The sequence below is a fragment of the Ruditapes philippinarum genome, unplaced genomic scaffold (assembly GCF_026571515.1).
Source record: "Ruditapes philippinarum isolate M1 unplaced genomic scaffold, ASM2657151v2 ctg5787_1_1_1_1, whole genome shotgun sequence".
Taxonomy (NCBI): domain Eukaryota; kingdom Metazoa; phylum Mollusca; class Bivalvia; order Venerida; family Veneridae; genus Ruditapes; species Ruditapes philippinarum.
In genome coordinates, this window is record NW_026858443.1 from 7,909 (window position 1) to 25,775 (window position 17,867).

Below are 17,867 nucleotides of genomic sequence, written 5' to 3' on the forward strand. Positions count from 1 at the left end.
GTTGAAAACGGATGTTTTCTTTTTGACTATTCAACAACAAGATATTTTATACGCGAAAAGAACTCTAGGGTGCAAAGAACTAAATTTTATGAGAGTCATAGTTACTTTGGTGATGCAATATCGTAATAAATTTAGAAAATAAGAATGAATGGAGGGAAAAATGGCGGCCATTTTATATCATTTTATTTAGAAAATAGACCACGTGACCAGATCTTATACTGTTAGAAATACTGTTACCTATGTAACAGTACAAAATTCTTAATCACGTGGTACACTTGCATTAACAGTAAGAATAACTCCCAGAGGCCTATGGGAAATTAACATTACGAAAAAAGTGAGGTGTAATAATATATACTGTCAACATAATTCTGTATATCGCATTACACACCTTTCATAATTGACAAATACGCTTATTGTTTATAAAGGGTACGTTATAACAAATGAATGTGCTGACAGCTAGCGTCAACAATAAATCAATAGAAAGTTATAGATTTTGATATGCTCTCGGTCAGTATAAATGCATATGGATGATGCAAATTAGACTGAAGTTTAATAGCAATACTGTTTAATAAATACTAAATTGTTTTGATATCTCTTGTACATATTCTTGAGTGGCGTGTTAGCAGAATAGACAAATAGTAAAAATATATGTTGTTTTTGTTGTTGTTGTTGTTGTTGTTAAATAAAACCATATGTAAGTCATTCCTTGTATTTTGAGAATCAATTATATTACGAGATTGATGCATGGATGATTTGCTTTATTTGGAATCTACATTCTAGAGACCTATTCATAATTAACATCCATGATAAAATATTTTATCAGTAGATAACATTTACGTAGAATACTATCTTCTTAAGTTTTGTTAGAATAAAAACTATAGCCGTCCACTTTGTGCAGGGCGTAATTAATTTAGTTTGTTAAAATAGTTAAGATAATTTAGGAAGTAATTTAATATTTCAACTTTTATTTCATTATACCTAATTGGATGCAAATCAAATAAAAAAGACACTATTAGCACATATTCTGCGCTCTACTGTAGGTTCTTCAACTGTCGGATTTCATCATCAAGTCATTTATTAGCACAATATTTACAACCAAGTTTTTTTTTCTTGTGAGCTATGTTAAGAAATGTTCTAAAATTATTTATTGTAAATTGATCTTTGCGCAAAAGAATCTAACATGTTTATATGTCAATAGATATGTGATTTAGTAATATACAAAGAAATGCTTTCCACTTTCTTGGAAAACACCACAATTCCTATTTCATACATAGCCTTGCACTCAAATGTTTTATGCGTTAAGAACAATCAAATATGCAAAATTACTGCCGAGATATCAATCAAGTTAATGATGGCATCATGAAAAGAAGCACATCGACAGTTCTGATATAACATAATATTACAAATTAATCATATCGATATACTCTATGTAATACAAACATATATACTAAAATGAACTAAATATTCATTACTGAACATTATATCTATATGTGAGATTTCAATTACAAACGCTTATGTCATGTTGCAGCACATATAATGCGTAAAGAAATGTATACTACACTTACTTGTCCCAATTGGTTAAAGTGACTTAATATTTTTTAGTACAAACAATTATAATTATGCTCTTTCAATAAGATATCTCATTTTATTTTTTTTTGCAAAATCAATCTTATCCTGATACATTTATGCTTGATGAGGTAGCAAATATGGAAAAAAGATTGCTATAAATATATATTATGTATCTGCTTTTATATTATGAATGCAAATAAAAATCGAACGATACAAATTTTATAATCCGCTTTAATAATGTCATGACAAAATTGATTTACAATACTTTCTTTGGAGCAACAAATAAAATAGATTGATTCTTGTAAGACCCTATATAAAAGTCAGTCAACTGTTTTTACTACTAGTAGATAGTGTATCATTCCGGAATAACATTATTTAGAAATCATAGTATTGATTATTATATTAAATATAAAAACGGAAAATGGAAGCTCTACAATATTAAGCTAATATATTACGTTATACTTATTATATTGTAATTTGTATTGAACAACATTAAAGTGGTAAATAATGGATTATTTAGACAAACATTGGCTTATAAATTCATACAACGGAAAGCAATAACGAAATACTTTGTTGATACTTTCTACATCGTGTTGTCTTATTTCTCGAAAGAGAAAACAAGTTAAAGAAATTAGACAAAAAGTAAAGCGTTTTCAATTAATTACGTACTAATATGTGTACATGTAGAGTGTCACGTCATTAAAACAATATAGGTACGTTATACAAGTTATTTATAAGGGTATCGTAAATTGACTTTCACAAAATATCTCAAAATACATCCCGGGTATGAGAGATATTACTTTTAGGGAGAGAGCCAGGTTTTGAACATTCAATGTAACAATTCGTGCCATTCCATGAATAACAGCATATTTCTCTCAGACAAAAGAATTCGTGTACACTAGTCGAGTCAAATATAGGCATGACTATGGGCAAAACTAAAGAATAATCAGACAAATGAAGTTTTAGCACAATCCTGATTCACAGATATGTGAAACATTACGTCAGCAGACGTATAACACAGCAGTAGACGACAACATCTGTGTTTACTATGTATCAGTATCATAGGACATTTTCATTTTCCGAACCTGCACATTTATAACAGAATTGGAAACCCGTTTGTCTGAATAAAATTAAGCTGTCCAAACGGCGAGGCATTGTTTTTCTACGCGTTTTGAAAACGCTGTAATTTACTGTTTCAGATATTCTGTGCAAATGTAAATATACATTTTTATTACATTTAATATTTTCTCTATTGCTAGATATAGAAGTGATTTAATTCCTAAAATAAACAATTCAGAACGTTCAAAATATCTTGTCAAATAATGGAGACAAAATCAAACCTTAAAATCCAAAATTATATAAGAGTGACAAACAACATTTTGCTATTTCAAATTGTAGGGCAAAAAGTATGATATCTTCAAATAATATGTAATGTGTTAAATTGTATTAAATCCTCTTAAATCAATCAAGTTATATAGACTTTATTGACTGACAAGACATATTCAATTATGTTTAGATGTACATCAGTGATATGTAACACCAAATAACTGTTAAAGCGCAATGCTTTTGTGATCGTAAACCATGTAAACGACGTCTGCAGCAACGCGAAACATGCAGAGTCATTGACTAAAAACAATTTCTTCACAACAAATCATGTTGCAAACTCCGTAAATACCTCGATTAGGTTGTTTTTATGAATTGGAAACTTAAGCATTGACAACAGCTGAATGATAAAGTAGTGTTCTGTTTTAACAGTTTATATAATGTTATAATGTGTTTTGGTATAACGAAGTTAAACAAATTAAAACACCCTGTGAACATTAATTTTTGTATGTGCATGTTTGTGGTAATTTTAGTTCCTTCAATTTGATTTTGTCCTAAAGTCCTACGTGTATCATATGATATAAAAACAATAGTGCAGGCTTAGAGGTGTTTCAATATATATCATCAATTGTCCTTCCTCCTATGAAAAGTTAATAAATAACGCAGAAACACTTCAGCCTGCAAAAATATTTATGTTGATTTGAATTGATATGCGGTATTTTAGTCGAAAGATAGTAGACTAACAATAAACATAAATCAAATTCATGACAGGTGTCCTTACCACTCATGTAATATCTGCACAACAAAATATAGAGTTTGTTTCTCTTTGCCAGATGAGACAATATTGACACTTATTTATTGGTCGATAAGAAATAAACAATGATCAGTATTCTGTTTACGCTTATTCATCAACGTGGACACAATAAAGCATTTCTATTGTTTCGTGATAGGTTAAACCAATAGCAATTTTATTTAACTGACAAATTGGAAATTTGATAGGTGATGATTATGAACCATGCCTATCACAGACAGCCGCCAAAGTATTTTTTTTAAAAAAAAGGAACAATTTGCAAAACCAGTGAACAGTGAACAAGAACACGATTATATTCTACTGAACTAAAAATACAACAAACCTATCAATAATACTGAACGATTTGCAAGGATAAGATATGCACTTTTGTATTACTGCTATACATTCCACTGCATGGCTTCACAAATGTGTGTTTTTCAATAACCTACAGTAGTTGCATTTATTGGAAGAACCAAACACTTGTTCATAAGTAGCTTTAACAGCCTTTAATTAGCTTTTAAAACTTGTATAAAAGCCCAACAGAGTACATATCTAACAAGTTTGAAGTTACCGTCATTTGTTTATTTATTGTATTTGTTCTCGTCTAGACGATAAATAAAGCGAGCATATTTCTTTACCCTCTGACACAGATAATCAATTATAATTCCCAGCATTATATAAAAAAAATTTAGACCATCATAAACATAAATAGAATATTCATAAGAATGTATAAGCTTTAATATTAAACTAGATCACTACTTTTCATTAATTAAACTTGTTTGTCATCTTCATATTGAAATATGCAGAACAATTTGAAACAAAGAAGCCTGATTCTGTTATGTTCCCGACATAAATATTATAAAATGAAATTTGTTATAAATGGCGAAAAGTGATAATTTGTTATATTCTGTCGTTATCTATATAGCTATGAAATATATCACTTAAAACTGTATTTTAGCATGCAAATAGAATAATCATTTTTATATCTGATATTTCTCAAACAGATAAATATTTACGTAGTCACGCTTTATCTCTCAGATTAAGCGTATCTGTAGCATCCAGACGAATTGCAAATCGGAGTTAACATTATATATCAATAATGCTAGGTTCCATTCTTTACCCTTATCCTTAAGTCGCCAATCTTTTATTTCGCATGCAATCAAAATAAGGTCGTGACACAAAAGAATAAACATTTCGAAAGTATAATTGTTACAGATACCTACTCTGATGAAATGTTTAATGAACACTGATAAGAACACATGGTTATATCTAGGCGGTTTATCATCTTAACCGACTTTCCTGCATCAAAACTTACCAGTAGTTACCAATTTATCTGCAGGTGAACGAAAAATTATTCTGTGACGCGCGAATTCTTTGATTATTTTATTTGTTATAATAACTTACAATATATCCTTCCCCCCAATAAAATTTTTAATTTCCTAGAAATTCCGGATGTAATTAGCGCTATTCCAAACGTACTAATTGATCCATCTCACCTCAAGATATAAAATATTATAACACATATTCAAAGATATCAAAATGCAGTTATAATGTTTATCCAGCTCGTTTCTGAAATTATTTACTTAACATATAAGATATACCAACACATTGTTAAAAACCTTACTTTCGTTTAAGATAATACAAATAATGGTATAGTGGATTGGTCTACAATGGGCATATTTTCTATGAGTATTTAAAATATTTATTAAACAAAAGAAATGTATCAATATCGATATCAGTATAAAATATTGTTTGAAATAAAAAAAAGAAGATGATAAAGTTCTTAGTGATTTAGTATGACATTTATATGATGAATAAAAATATTATGTTCTTAAACACTTTATTATTTCCTATATAAATATACGTACTATCGGATCATATATCTAACACTTGTTAACAGCGCCCATTTATAATTTGTCATGGTTTGTTATGTTTTGTATGACAACAAATACTATCAACATACATGTAATTATTTATACATTGAAATGTCATTACAAACCTTCCAAAATAGACCAATTCACTTTAAAATATAAGCATAACAATTAAACTAGCAATTTTGCAAGCCTTAAATTTTAAGCCGATTATAACTTTAAAAATGTCATTAATACTGATTCAATAATGTTTGGCTTAGACATATGCAGGTTCCTGAACAATTGTTAAAACGCCAGATGAATCGTGAGCGATGAACACTATAATGTTACTTAAAATGCAGGCTCGGTTTCATTGAGTCTGTTTAAGAATGACTATGACAAGTTACAGACCCTTTCATCAGCATTTTATTGCTCGAATTTAAAATTCAAAATACCAGAAAATTATTACTAAATTGAAACAAAAAAAATTGTTTGCAGATGTCGCTGTGTTACTGTGAGTATACAGAACTTGAAAAAGGTAAAGCAAGGGAAACACTCGAAAAACTCAGTTACATAATACATGTATGATAGGAGTAAGTTGCATTTTATTAAAATGTTTTTAGTTTTAAGAGGTTCTATTTATGTCAAAAATGAATAATATTGTATTGACTTTTCATGTTCATGCTTATGAATAAGTCGTTTATATAAAATTGTATGTAATTATTCTGCTATTGTAAGGATTGGTCGTTATGCGTTACGTACTAATGGATTAATGTTATATTCCTTTAAAATGCTTATGTCACTGCTGTCGCATACGACCTATTGCGATATTTCTTGTTCTATCAATAGAAGTTTTTTTCTGAGCTAAATGTAATTGTTTACTGAAATCATGTTGTATTCATTTTCATTTCTGCAGTGATATCAGCGTCTGTTTATAAAGGCAATGTTGAAGTGTGTTACGAAAATACGCTACGTAAAAGAGGCTTCAACGTTTGCACACAATTGCCTATATAAGACAAAATTCAATTTATTCCAGATAATGCACAATTTGATTTATTTTAGTAAGCATTATTGCATATTTGAATTAAGCGATTAGCTATGGTTTTGCATTACAATTATTTTTTTTTATTTTTACGCAATTTATGGATTAGATTAGAATGAGCAAATTTATAAGCCATTTAAATAATTGATAAACTAATTTTGCCGTTGTAGATTTGCTTACTGTTATTTAATCAAATTAATATTTTATTTGCTGCTCTATTAAACAATAGTATTCGATTAAATGGTAACGACAGAAGGATTTTGTTCCTGTTTGATTTACTATGGAAGAGGTGAACTCTAAATGTCTTCCGTTTGCTAATTTGTAATTAGTTATTATTATATTCAAATATATTAACAAATCCCCATGTTTATCTAAAATGCGTAAATATTTTATGTAGAAAGAGTATCAATTTTTAAAAACTGCTGGCATTTGAACACAAATGATAATTTCAAGTTATTATGCACCATTAACTAATGGCACTCATCTTATTGTATCCGATCTTCCTTTGTAATATCCAACTAACTGATTTTTCGAACAGGTAACAACAAAGGGTATGATAAACAATACTTGATTATATCAATAAGAATGATATCATGTGGTTGAATTGAATACCGCCTCCGTGGTTGAGGGGTTAGAGCCGACGACTTCTAATCCAGTTACCTCTCTGGCGTGGGTTCGATCCCCGGGAGATGCTTTGGTAGTTTAGCACGGTGGAAGGTAGTCTAGTACTGATGTAACTCTCCAAGAACGATGGTTAGGAAACTGCCCGCATATATGACTCAAATACTGTTGGGAAAGGCGTAAAATGAAACAAACGAACAAACGATTGAGATTGAATTGAAAAAGACTTAATTTACTGTATCTGATATTTGAAATAAATTCAAAACAATGCGATCGTTTAAATGAATTTTCATAGACTCTTGTTGCTTAGTAAAAACATATAGGATGACGTTACATTTGTAACATGTATTTTGTTAAGGTAAGAGAGTTCAACAAAGCCAGAATTAATAGCAAATTTAGGAAAATACGTCTTTGTATCAATAAAATAGGTAGAATATAACTCATACAAATAACAAACAATTAAATATAGCTCGATAAATAGTATTAAGTTTTTCAAATGTATACATTATAGATAAAAATATTATATTCATACAGAAAACTTTATTCCATCTAAAAGGGAAACAAATATGTTGGAAAAGGGAATCTATACCATTAATATAAAACATGTACATTCCAAAAAAAAGTTATAATAGAAACAACATATTTGTATATATGTTGATTCATTGTAGATTATTATAATGAAATATTGATGAGCATCTTTAGCACTTCACTTTTATTAATTAAGAATGGTCAAGCAACTTATCTTTTACAGTTGTATAGATATCAATTTTTCTCAAAAGAATGCATGATGTGGCCTTATTCCTCTCTACAGACTCACGAATTTTAATTTTGTTTCCCTAACAAGACAACTTTAAAGTTACCATGCTTCCTTTCATTAAATTATAATTATGATATTTTTGTATGATAATGTTAACATTTCTCTGGGAAAGCAGATTTTAGTTTGATTATCAAAGTGCCAGGCATAATTGAATAATGAATAAGTTACGAGTCTGAAGAGAGAAATAATCCGATTTCATTCTAAAAAACATAATGAACTCATTTGTAGAAAAATATTTAACACATGTATGGATAGAATAACATAGTCTTGGCAACACAAAATGAAAGTAAATTTAAAAGATAATCATTGCTTTTTCGTTTAATTGGAACACGTAAGTTGATATATCATACAAAACGGTAAATAATATTTAACGTACTCACATACCATGTTCAAGTATATCGTTGTATTCCCTTGTTAAAAAGTAGGAAAAGACCCATACTAATATTAATATGCTTACTGTATTTCTTTTTATTCTGTTTATTATAGCATTCTTCCGAGACAACAATATCAATTTTCTGCTCTAACAGAGGTCTAGACATATAAGGAAACTGTAATAATATGTTCCGGCTAGAAATACATATATATCTGGTAATGATATGGTTGATCTCACATTGTAATTGGTTGTTTTGCATTGATTCTGCACAAATAAAAAATACATTAAAGCACTCATGTACATAATTGTTAAAGAATGATTGATAATGACGATTTTTAAGACAATAAGTCTCCTTTAATATTTGACAGATGGCGTTATGTTTTCTTAATTTATACTGTGAGCATATGCCCGATCCACAATGTTGAATGCCTATAGAATTACAACATATACAATCACATATATCAAATATATTACGTAAAGAAATGTGCTTCATTTACTTGTTCAAGTTGGTTAACGTGACTGAACATCTTTGTTTTTGTACGAATAATTACAATTATGCTGTTACAATGAAATATTACATAAAAACAACACTCATGTCTTAACTGAGTAAAACAAGCATATGCGTTATCGAAATCTCATTTTATTTTTGTTTTTAATGTTGTTTCAATAATCCTCGTCCAATCAATATGATCCTAGTACATTTATGCTTGATGAGGCAGCAAATATGGAAAATAGATAACTATAAAATAAATATATGTTATCATATAATGAATGCAAATAAAAACGAACGATTCAAATTTTATTATCCGCATTTATCATGGTAATTGCGTAATTACTTCATTTCCGTTATTAGTGCAATATGCTAACTTTACAATTATATTCTGTGGGTGCTGCTTTATTAATGTCATTACAAAATTGACTAATAATGACCTATTTGGAGCAACAGATAAAATACATTGATTCTTATGAGAACCGATATAAAAGTCAGTAAACTGTTTAACATAGAATGGAAGCTCTAAAATATCAAGCTAATATATTACAATGTTCTTTTAATATAGTGATTTGTATTGAACGCTCTTAGAGTGGTAAGAAACGCATTTTTTAGACGTGCATTTGCTTATGAATTCACGCATAGGAAATCAATAACTAAATTGTTTGTCTATCTACTTTCTGCATCGTGTAGTCTTATTCATGTCCCCTTCCTTTGTGCCCTTTGACTTTATGTGCCTATTATTCAATCATTTATTGTTGTTTTTTTTAGTTCCTTATCAGCAACTTATTAATTCTTCTAGTGATTTTTCTTCTTTAGTGATTTAACCTGCCCTTGCTCTGCCTTGTGTCTTGTCTCCTGTTTTTGTTTGGGGTCCTCCTGGGCTCCTTGATCGTGTGGGCGTTTCGTTCATTGAACGCCACCTTTCCTTGCTGATCTTATTTTTCATATTTTTCTCAAAGAGAAAACAAGATAACGAAAGATTCATGTCTAATTTAGACAAAAAATGGAAAGCGTTCTCAATTAACTACGTTATAATATGTGTACATGTGGAGTACACTATTCGAGTCAAATATAGGCATGACTATGGGCAAACCTAAAGAAGAATCAGACAAATGAAGTTTTAGAATAATCCTGATTCACAGATATGTGAAACATAACGTAAGCAGACGTATAACACAGCAGCAGACGACAATATCTGTGTTTACTATGTATCAGTGTCATAGGAACATTTTTATCGCCCGAACTTGGACATTTATTACAGAATTAGAAACCCGTTTGTCTGAATAAAAATAAGCTGTCCAACCGGCGAGGCATTGTTTATTAACGCGTTTTGAAAAAGCTGTAATTCACTGTTTCAAATATTCTGTGCAAATGTAAATATACATTTTTATTACATTTAATATTTTGTCTATTACCAGATAAAGAAGTGATTTAATTCCTAAAATAAACACTCAGAACGTTCAAAATATGTTGTCAAAAATGGAGACACAATCAAAACATAAAATAAAATATCATATAAGAAACACAAACAACATTTTGCAATTTCAAAATGGTGGACAAAACGTATCATATCTTCAAATAAAATGTCAAGTGTTAAAAATGTATTAAATCCTATGAAATCAATCAAGTGATATAGACTTTATTGACTGACAAGACATATTCAATTATGTTTAGATGTACAACAGTGATATGTAACACCAAATAACGGTTAAAGCGCAATGCTTTTGTGATCGTAAACGTCGTCTGCAGCACCGTGAAACATGCAAAGTCATTGTCTGAAAACAATTTATTTAAAACAAATCATGTAACAATCTTAACGCCTCGATTAGGTTGTTTTATTTTTATGAACTGGAAAGTTAAGCATTGAAAAAGCCCACTAGAAACAGATGAATGATAGACGATTGTTCTGTTTGAACAGTTTATATGATGGTACATATAATAGCTATCTTAGGGCCATCATGACCCTCTTGTTTATAGAATAACATACAAACGTGTCAAGGCAGCTTGCACTTTCCTGTACCGTCCATGCTTAGTCTCAACAAATTCGAGTCTACATCATTTTGGCTAATAGATAAATATTTACGCAGACATTCTTTATCTATAAGATTTAGCGTATCTGTAGCATCCAGACGAATTGCAAATCAGAGTTAACATTATATATTAACAATGATAGTGTTATGTTTTCTATAGAGAAGTAACACGTCTTTAATGCTGAACTATCGTTTATTAACTGATTTGATACAGAGCGTGGCATGCTAAGATAGGGTTAGTAGGCGGGGCTTATTAGTAATGCATTCTGACCAATGAATAACAGAGTTATACACAACAGTTCTCCCTTCTTAACATTTTAGTCCATTATCATATAATTAATACTAAAAATATAATCAAATAACAAGAAAGAGACAACTGGTAGAATAATTTAACAACATGAGATATACGAGATTAATTCATTCGTAAACCAGATCAAACTATCGACCTATTGTTCGTAATTCACCTTTGACTTTTATTACAGTTCACACGAGTTCATTCAGTGGTATTTTTACAACAAAGTAGTGTAATGTTTAATTAGATAGCACATTAACTGTCTGTACGCTCTCGAATGTTTATACAGTTACGTAGTCAACTCAGTATGAGAAACGATTAGGTGGTTTGCGTTCTCTCAATGGGTATCTTCGTTCCATTAACATTTGATCTGATCTTTTATTTTCATTTAATGATGGCATTTTCTCAGGATTACCAGTAACTAACAAAGGGTCATTTCTCTCGGTCATAACTGGCATTTCTGACAAATTAAGCGGGATCATGTTTAACGGTGAACTTTCTCGGCGAGAAAGCTCATTATTCATTTCTGATTTCCGTAGCTGGTCAACATGCCTTCTCTAGACTTGATTGTTACCGATATCAATTTTATACATGAGAGGTCCCTCGCGGGATAAAATTGTACCGATAACCATTTTTTCGGTTGAAGTAGGCCTATAGTCTCGCGCTATTATTGAGTCTCCTTCTTTAAACTCTCGGAAATTTCGCGATTCCGATGTTGCCAGTTTCATTCTTTGTTTTTCGACATAACCGTCTATATCCGGTTTTAATAAGTCTAACTTGCTTCGCAAACTTCTGCCCATAAACATCATTGCAGGACTTTCTTGTGTGCTTTGATGTACAGAATTGCGATATGTTAACAAGAAATTTGCCAACTTAAGATTTAGGTCTCCTTTATCAAATTTCATTGCTCGAATTCTTGACTTAAAAGTGCCGTTCAAACGTTCCACTAAACCATTTGTGGACGGTTTAGCAACTGCGGTTCTTATATGAAAAATACCGTTATTTTTCATAAATTGCGCAAATAACTCTGTAAATTGTACACCATTATCGCTTACCAATTGTTTTGGTATACCATAACGACTAAATATGGTCCTTAATACATTGACTGTTTTTTCGGCAGACGTACAATTTCCCAAATCCTCTATTTCAGCCCATTTGCTTCGAGCACAAACTATTACTAGGAACATATGACCTTGAAATAGACCTACAAAGTCTACATGAACGCGTTCAAAATTAGAGCGCGCATTTTCCCATGGGTGAAGTTGAACTTTTTCTGGCATTTTCTGCTGCATCTGACAGCCCTGACATTGTCTCACCATGTGTTCAATGTCTGAGTCAATGCCAGGCCACCAGACATAACTTCGCGCTAAATTTTTCATTTTAACTATTCCACTGTGGCTACAGTGCAGAAGATCTAAAACTTGACCTCTGAGTTTCTCAGGAATAACAACTCTAATTCCCCACATTAAACAGCCTCTTTGAATAGTTAATTCGTTCCGGCGCGTGTGATAACCTTTCAGGACAGGGTCATTTAAGTTCAGACTCCAGCCCTTGTTTACATTTTCGTAAACACGCGATAAGATAGGTTCCCGCTGCGTTTCACGCTTGATTTGCGCGCTAGTTATAGGAAGTTTATCAAATTGTTCATTGAAAAATACTTCCTCAAAATTACTTTCATTTTCTAATATTGATGGCGCGGGCAAACGTGACATTCCATCGACATTAGTATGTTTCTTAGTATTTTTATATTCTATATCATAATCAAAGCCTGACAAATAGACCGCGTATCGTTGTATTCTCGCAGCAGAAGTGGCAGGGATGCCCTTGCTCGGAGAGAATATAGACAACAGTGCTTGACAGTCTGTTATCAGCGTAAATTTTCGACCATATAGATACGGATAATATTTGTGTACTGCCCAGTATATTGCAGTAGCTTCCCTTTGTACTTGCGCGTACATTCTTTCAGACTTTGATAGCGAACGGCTTGCAAATGCAATTGGTGGGCCTTCCCCTTTGTGGGCCTATTATTATTTTCTTTGAATTCCTAATCAGTTACAAATTATTTATCATTTAATGATTAACGTGTCGTTGCCCTGTCCTTTTTATGTTTGGGGTCCGCCTGGGCTCCTTGCCATTAGTTCTTGTTGCTGGGACATATGGGGGTTGCGTTCATTGAACGCCGCCTTTCCTTGTTGATCTTGTTCATCATATTTTTCTCACTGCCATCGGGCATTACATGTGATAATATTGCAGAAATACCGACAGGGGAAGCATCCGTTGCTTACCGTACGGGTAATTTCGGATCGTAATGCGTAAGGACGGGTTCTGACGTAATCAAATCTTTTGACTTCGCAAACGCGTTTTGACATTCTTTAGTCCAAACAAACTTACGTCCCTTTTCTAGCAGTTGATTAAGCGGTTTAATTACCGTGGCTAGGTTATTTAAGAACCTATGATAGTAATTTAGTAATCCGAGATATGCCCTGAGAGATGTGACATTTTGTGGACGTGGTGTATTTAAAATAGAATCCACCTTATCATTACATTTCCACAGACCGTTTTCATCAATTTCATGACCACAATATGTAATCCTCTCTTGAAAGAACTGACATTTTTCTTTATTCACTTTTAAACCATATTTTGACAACCGTTGCACTACTGTTTCTAAGTTATTTAAGTGAGCTTGATCATTTTCTCCTGTAATGACCATATCATCGAGAATGCACTGTACTCCTGGTATTCCTTGAAGAATTTGATCAATTGTTCTTTGCCATATTGCAGGTGCTGATGATACTCCATATGTCAATCTATTATAAGAATATAGACCTTTGTGAGTGTTAATCGTTAACATTTCTTTTGTTTTGTCATCGCACTCCAATTGAAGATATGCTTGGCGTAAATCCAACTTTGAATATTTCTTTCCATTTGCCAAATTCGCGAAAATGTCCTCTATTCTCGGAAGTGGTATTTATCTACATTTATAGCTTGATTTACGGTGACTTTGAAATCTCCACAAATTCTTACTCCTCCCGAAGATTTAACTACGGGCACAATAGGTGTAGCCCATTCTGATGTATTCACTTTCGTAATAATGCCCTGTTCTTCTAGAATGTCTAATTCCTTTTCTATTTTCGGCTTTAACGAATATGGTACTGGCCTAGCTTTTACGAATTTCGGTGAAGCATTCTCTTTGACAGATAGCGTTGCTTTAATATCTTTAACTTTCCGATACCGTCGGAAAAACACTGACTCATATCGCTTCATAATATCGGCTATACGTGTTTGTGTTGAGTGATCATCAATTGAATTCACATGTACAATACGTGACCAGTCCAATACAATTTCATTCATCCAGTCCCGTCCAAACAATGCGGGACCGTTGCCCATGACAATACACAGTTTCAGCGATTTTGACTGTCCATTGTACCTTACATTTACCAGTTTTGTTCCGGCTTGCTGTATTTCTTCACCAGAATATGTCTTTAACACTGATGTGGGCTTATCCAATGTAACATTTCCAAAACACTTCTGGAACTCTTCTCTTGACATCAGAGAAACAGCTGAGCCCGTATCGACTTCCATTTGTAAGGGTCTGTCGTCTATCTCTGGTGTGATGGTGATTTTCCTGCTCGAACCTTTGGTCACGGAATTTATACTCATCACAGGAACGTCGTTGTTGTTCATGGCATGTACGTCTCGTGCACGTGCTTTCAGACAAATACTTTTTATGTGTCCATGTGCATTACATGCATGGCAAATGGCATTCTTAAATCGGCATTTGAAAGATGCATGATTATCTTTACCACAGTGAATGCATTTTCCGTTTTGTTTCCCGGTCGAGTTTGCGGTCGCCGGTTTTTGCCGTGGCCTGTGTTCAACTCTTCTCGAAGGTTTCCTTTTCTCAACCTTATTTACACTTGCGGTCAACGACTGAAGTTCTGCGGCGTCCCTCGTTGCTGTTTCCATAGCAACTGCTGTTTCAACAGCCTTCTTTAACTTAAGTCTTCCATCGACAATAGTTTACGCTGTATGTGCTCATCTTTAAGTCCACAAACTAAGCGGTCCCGTAACGTATCGTTTAGGCTGGCTTGGAAATCGCAATGTTCTGCCAATTTCCTCAGTGTAGTTACATAATCATTTACACTTTCACCCGCCGCTTGGTTTCGTTTGTGAAATCTAAATCGTTCAGCTATAATCAATGGCTTTGGGTTAAGATGTTTATTCAATAATTCACAAAGATCGTCATATGACTGTGTTGAAGGTTTGTCCGGTGATGTCAAATTTCGAAGTAACCCGTAAGTTTTTTCTCCAAGTAAAGTTAATAAAGCTGGAACTTTTTTCTAATCGTCTATTTCATTTACTAAAAAGTACTGCTCTAAACGTTCTTGATAGCATGTCCATGATTCTGAATTGCAATCAAATCCAGATAAATGTCCAATTAATGCAGCCATTTTAACACTAATAAATTAAATCCAGAATTTTACACATATTATGATAATAACATTAATATCTAATAGATAAAATCCCCGAAATTTAATGTTCAATTATCCTCGTCGCCAGATTGTTATGTTTTCTATAGAGAAGTAACACGTCTTTAATGCTGAACTATCGTTTATTAACTGATTTGATACAGAGCGTGGCATGCTAAGATAGGGTTAGTAGGCGGGGCTTATTAGTAATGCATTCTGACCAATGAATAACAGAGTTATACACAACAGATAGGTTCAAACTCTTTACTCTTATCCTTAAGTCGCCAATCTTTTATTTGAAATGCAATCAAAATAAGGTCGTGTGATACAACAGAGTAAACATTTCGAAAGTAATTTTGTTAGAGATACCTACTCAGATGAAATGTTTAATTAACACTGATAAGAACACATTTCTGGTTATGTCTGGGCGGTTAATCATCTTAACCGGCTTTCCTGCATCATAACTTACCAGTAGTTACCAATTTCTCCGCAGGTGAACGAAAACTTTTCCCAAATAATTATTCTGTGACGCGCGAATTGTTTGATTTTTTATTTGTTAAGAATATCTTTTCCCCCAATAACGTTTTTAATTTTCTAGAAATTCCGGATGTAATTAGCGCTATTACAAACGTTACTAATTGATCAATCTTACCTCAAGATATAAAATGTTATAACACATGTTCATTGATATCAAAATGCAGTAATAATCTTATTTTAATCCAACTCGTTTTTGAAATTATTTACTTAACATATAAGATATACCCACAAATTGTTAAAAACCTAGTTATTTTATAGTGGATTGGTCTACAATGGGCATATGTTCCATGAGAATTTAAAATATTGATTAAGCAAAGGAAACTTATTATTTTCGATATCATAAAAAACTATTGTTTGAAATAAAAAAAGATGATAATGTTCTTAGTGATTTAGTATGACATTTAAATGATGAATAAAAATATTGTTTTCTAGATCACTTTATATTTCCTGTATAAATATACGTAATATCAGATCATATCTCTAACACATATCATTAACGTCCATTTAAAGTTTATTATGGTTTGTTGTATTGTCTGACATCAAATACAATCAACATACATGTTATCATTCATACATTGAAATGTCATTACAGACCTTCCATAATAGCCCAATTCACTTTAAATATAAGCATAACAATTGAACTAGCAATTTTGGAAGATTAACATTTTTAAAATGTCATTAATACTGATTCAATAATGTTTTGCTTAGACATATGCAGGTTCCTGAACAATTGTTAAAACGCCAGATGACTCGTGAGTGATGAACACTAAAATGTTACTTCAAATGCAGGCTCGGTTTCATTGAGTCTGTTCAAGAATGCCTATGACAATTTACAGACCCTTACATCAGCATTTAATTCCTCGAATTTAAAATTTATAATACCAGAAAATAATTACTAAATTGAAATGGAAAAAACTATTTGCAGCTGTCACTCATCATTTTACTGTGTTACTGTGAGTATACACAACTTGAAAAAGGTAAAGCAATGGAAACACTAAAAAAAATCAATTACATAATACATGTATGATAGTAGGAGTTAGTGGCAACTTATTAAAATATTTTTAGTTGTAAGAGGTTCAATTTATGTCAAAAAAGAAAATTTTTGTATTGAATTTTCATGTTCATGCTCATGAATAAGTCGTTTATAAAAAGTTTTATGATTTGATTCTACTACTGTAAGGATTGATCATTATGCGTTACGTACTAATGGATTAATGTTTATATTCCTTTTAATGCTTAATACGCTGCTGTTGCATACGACATATACAATTGCGGTATTTCTTGTCCTGTCAATAGAAGTTTTTTTCTAAGCTAAATGTAATTGTTTACTGAAATCATTTTGTATTCATTTTCATTTCTACATTGATATCGGCGTTCTATGTGAAGACAATGTTGAAGTGTGTTACAAAAATTCTCTACGTAATTGATTAATGAATATTTTATGAAGTTACAAAAAAGGAGGCTTCAACGTTTGCACACAATTTCCTACATAAGACAAATTTCAACTTTCAACTTATTCCAGATTATGCACAATTTGATTTATTCTAGTAAGCATTATTGCATATTTCAATAAAGCGATTTGCATTACATTTATTTTTGTATATTTACGCAATTTACGGATAAGTGTAGAATGAGCAAATTTATAAGCCATTTTAATTGTA

The 17,867-nt window shown here is 31.7% G+C and overlaps 1 protein-coding gene across 1 annotated transcript; it reads right to left on the reverse strand.

The window, feature by feature from the left end:
* Window positions 1-11,757: 11,757 nt before the first annotated feature.
* Window positions 11,758-13,158, reverse strand: LOC132753186 (uncharacterized protein K02A2.6-like). The gene has a single exon (XM_060743623.1). It carries the CDS (start codon window positions 13,156-13,158, stop codon window positions 11,758-11,760), a length of 1,401 nt encoding a protein of 466 aa, XP_060599606.1.
* Between the last annotated feature and the right edge of the window lie 4,709 nt (window positions 13,159-17,867).

Bases quoted from the DNA above. Each gene is read 5' to 3' on its own strand.
- LOC132753186 (XM_060743623.1), bottom strand. From the start codon at position 13,158: ATGTACGCGCAAGTACAAAGGGAAGCTACTGCAATATACTGGGCAGTA.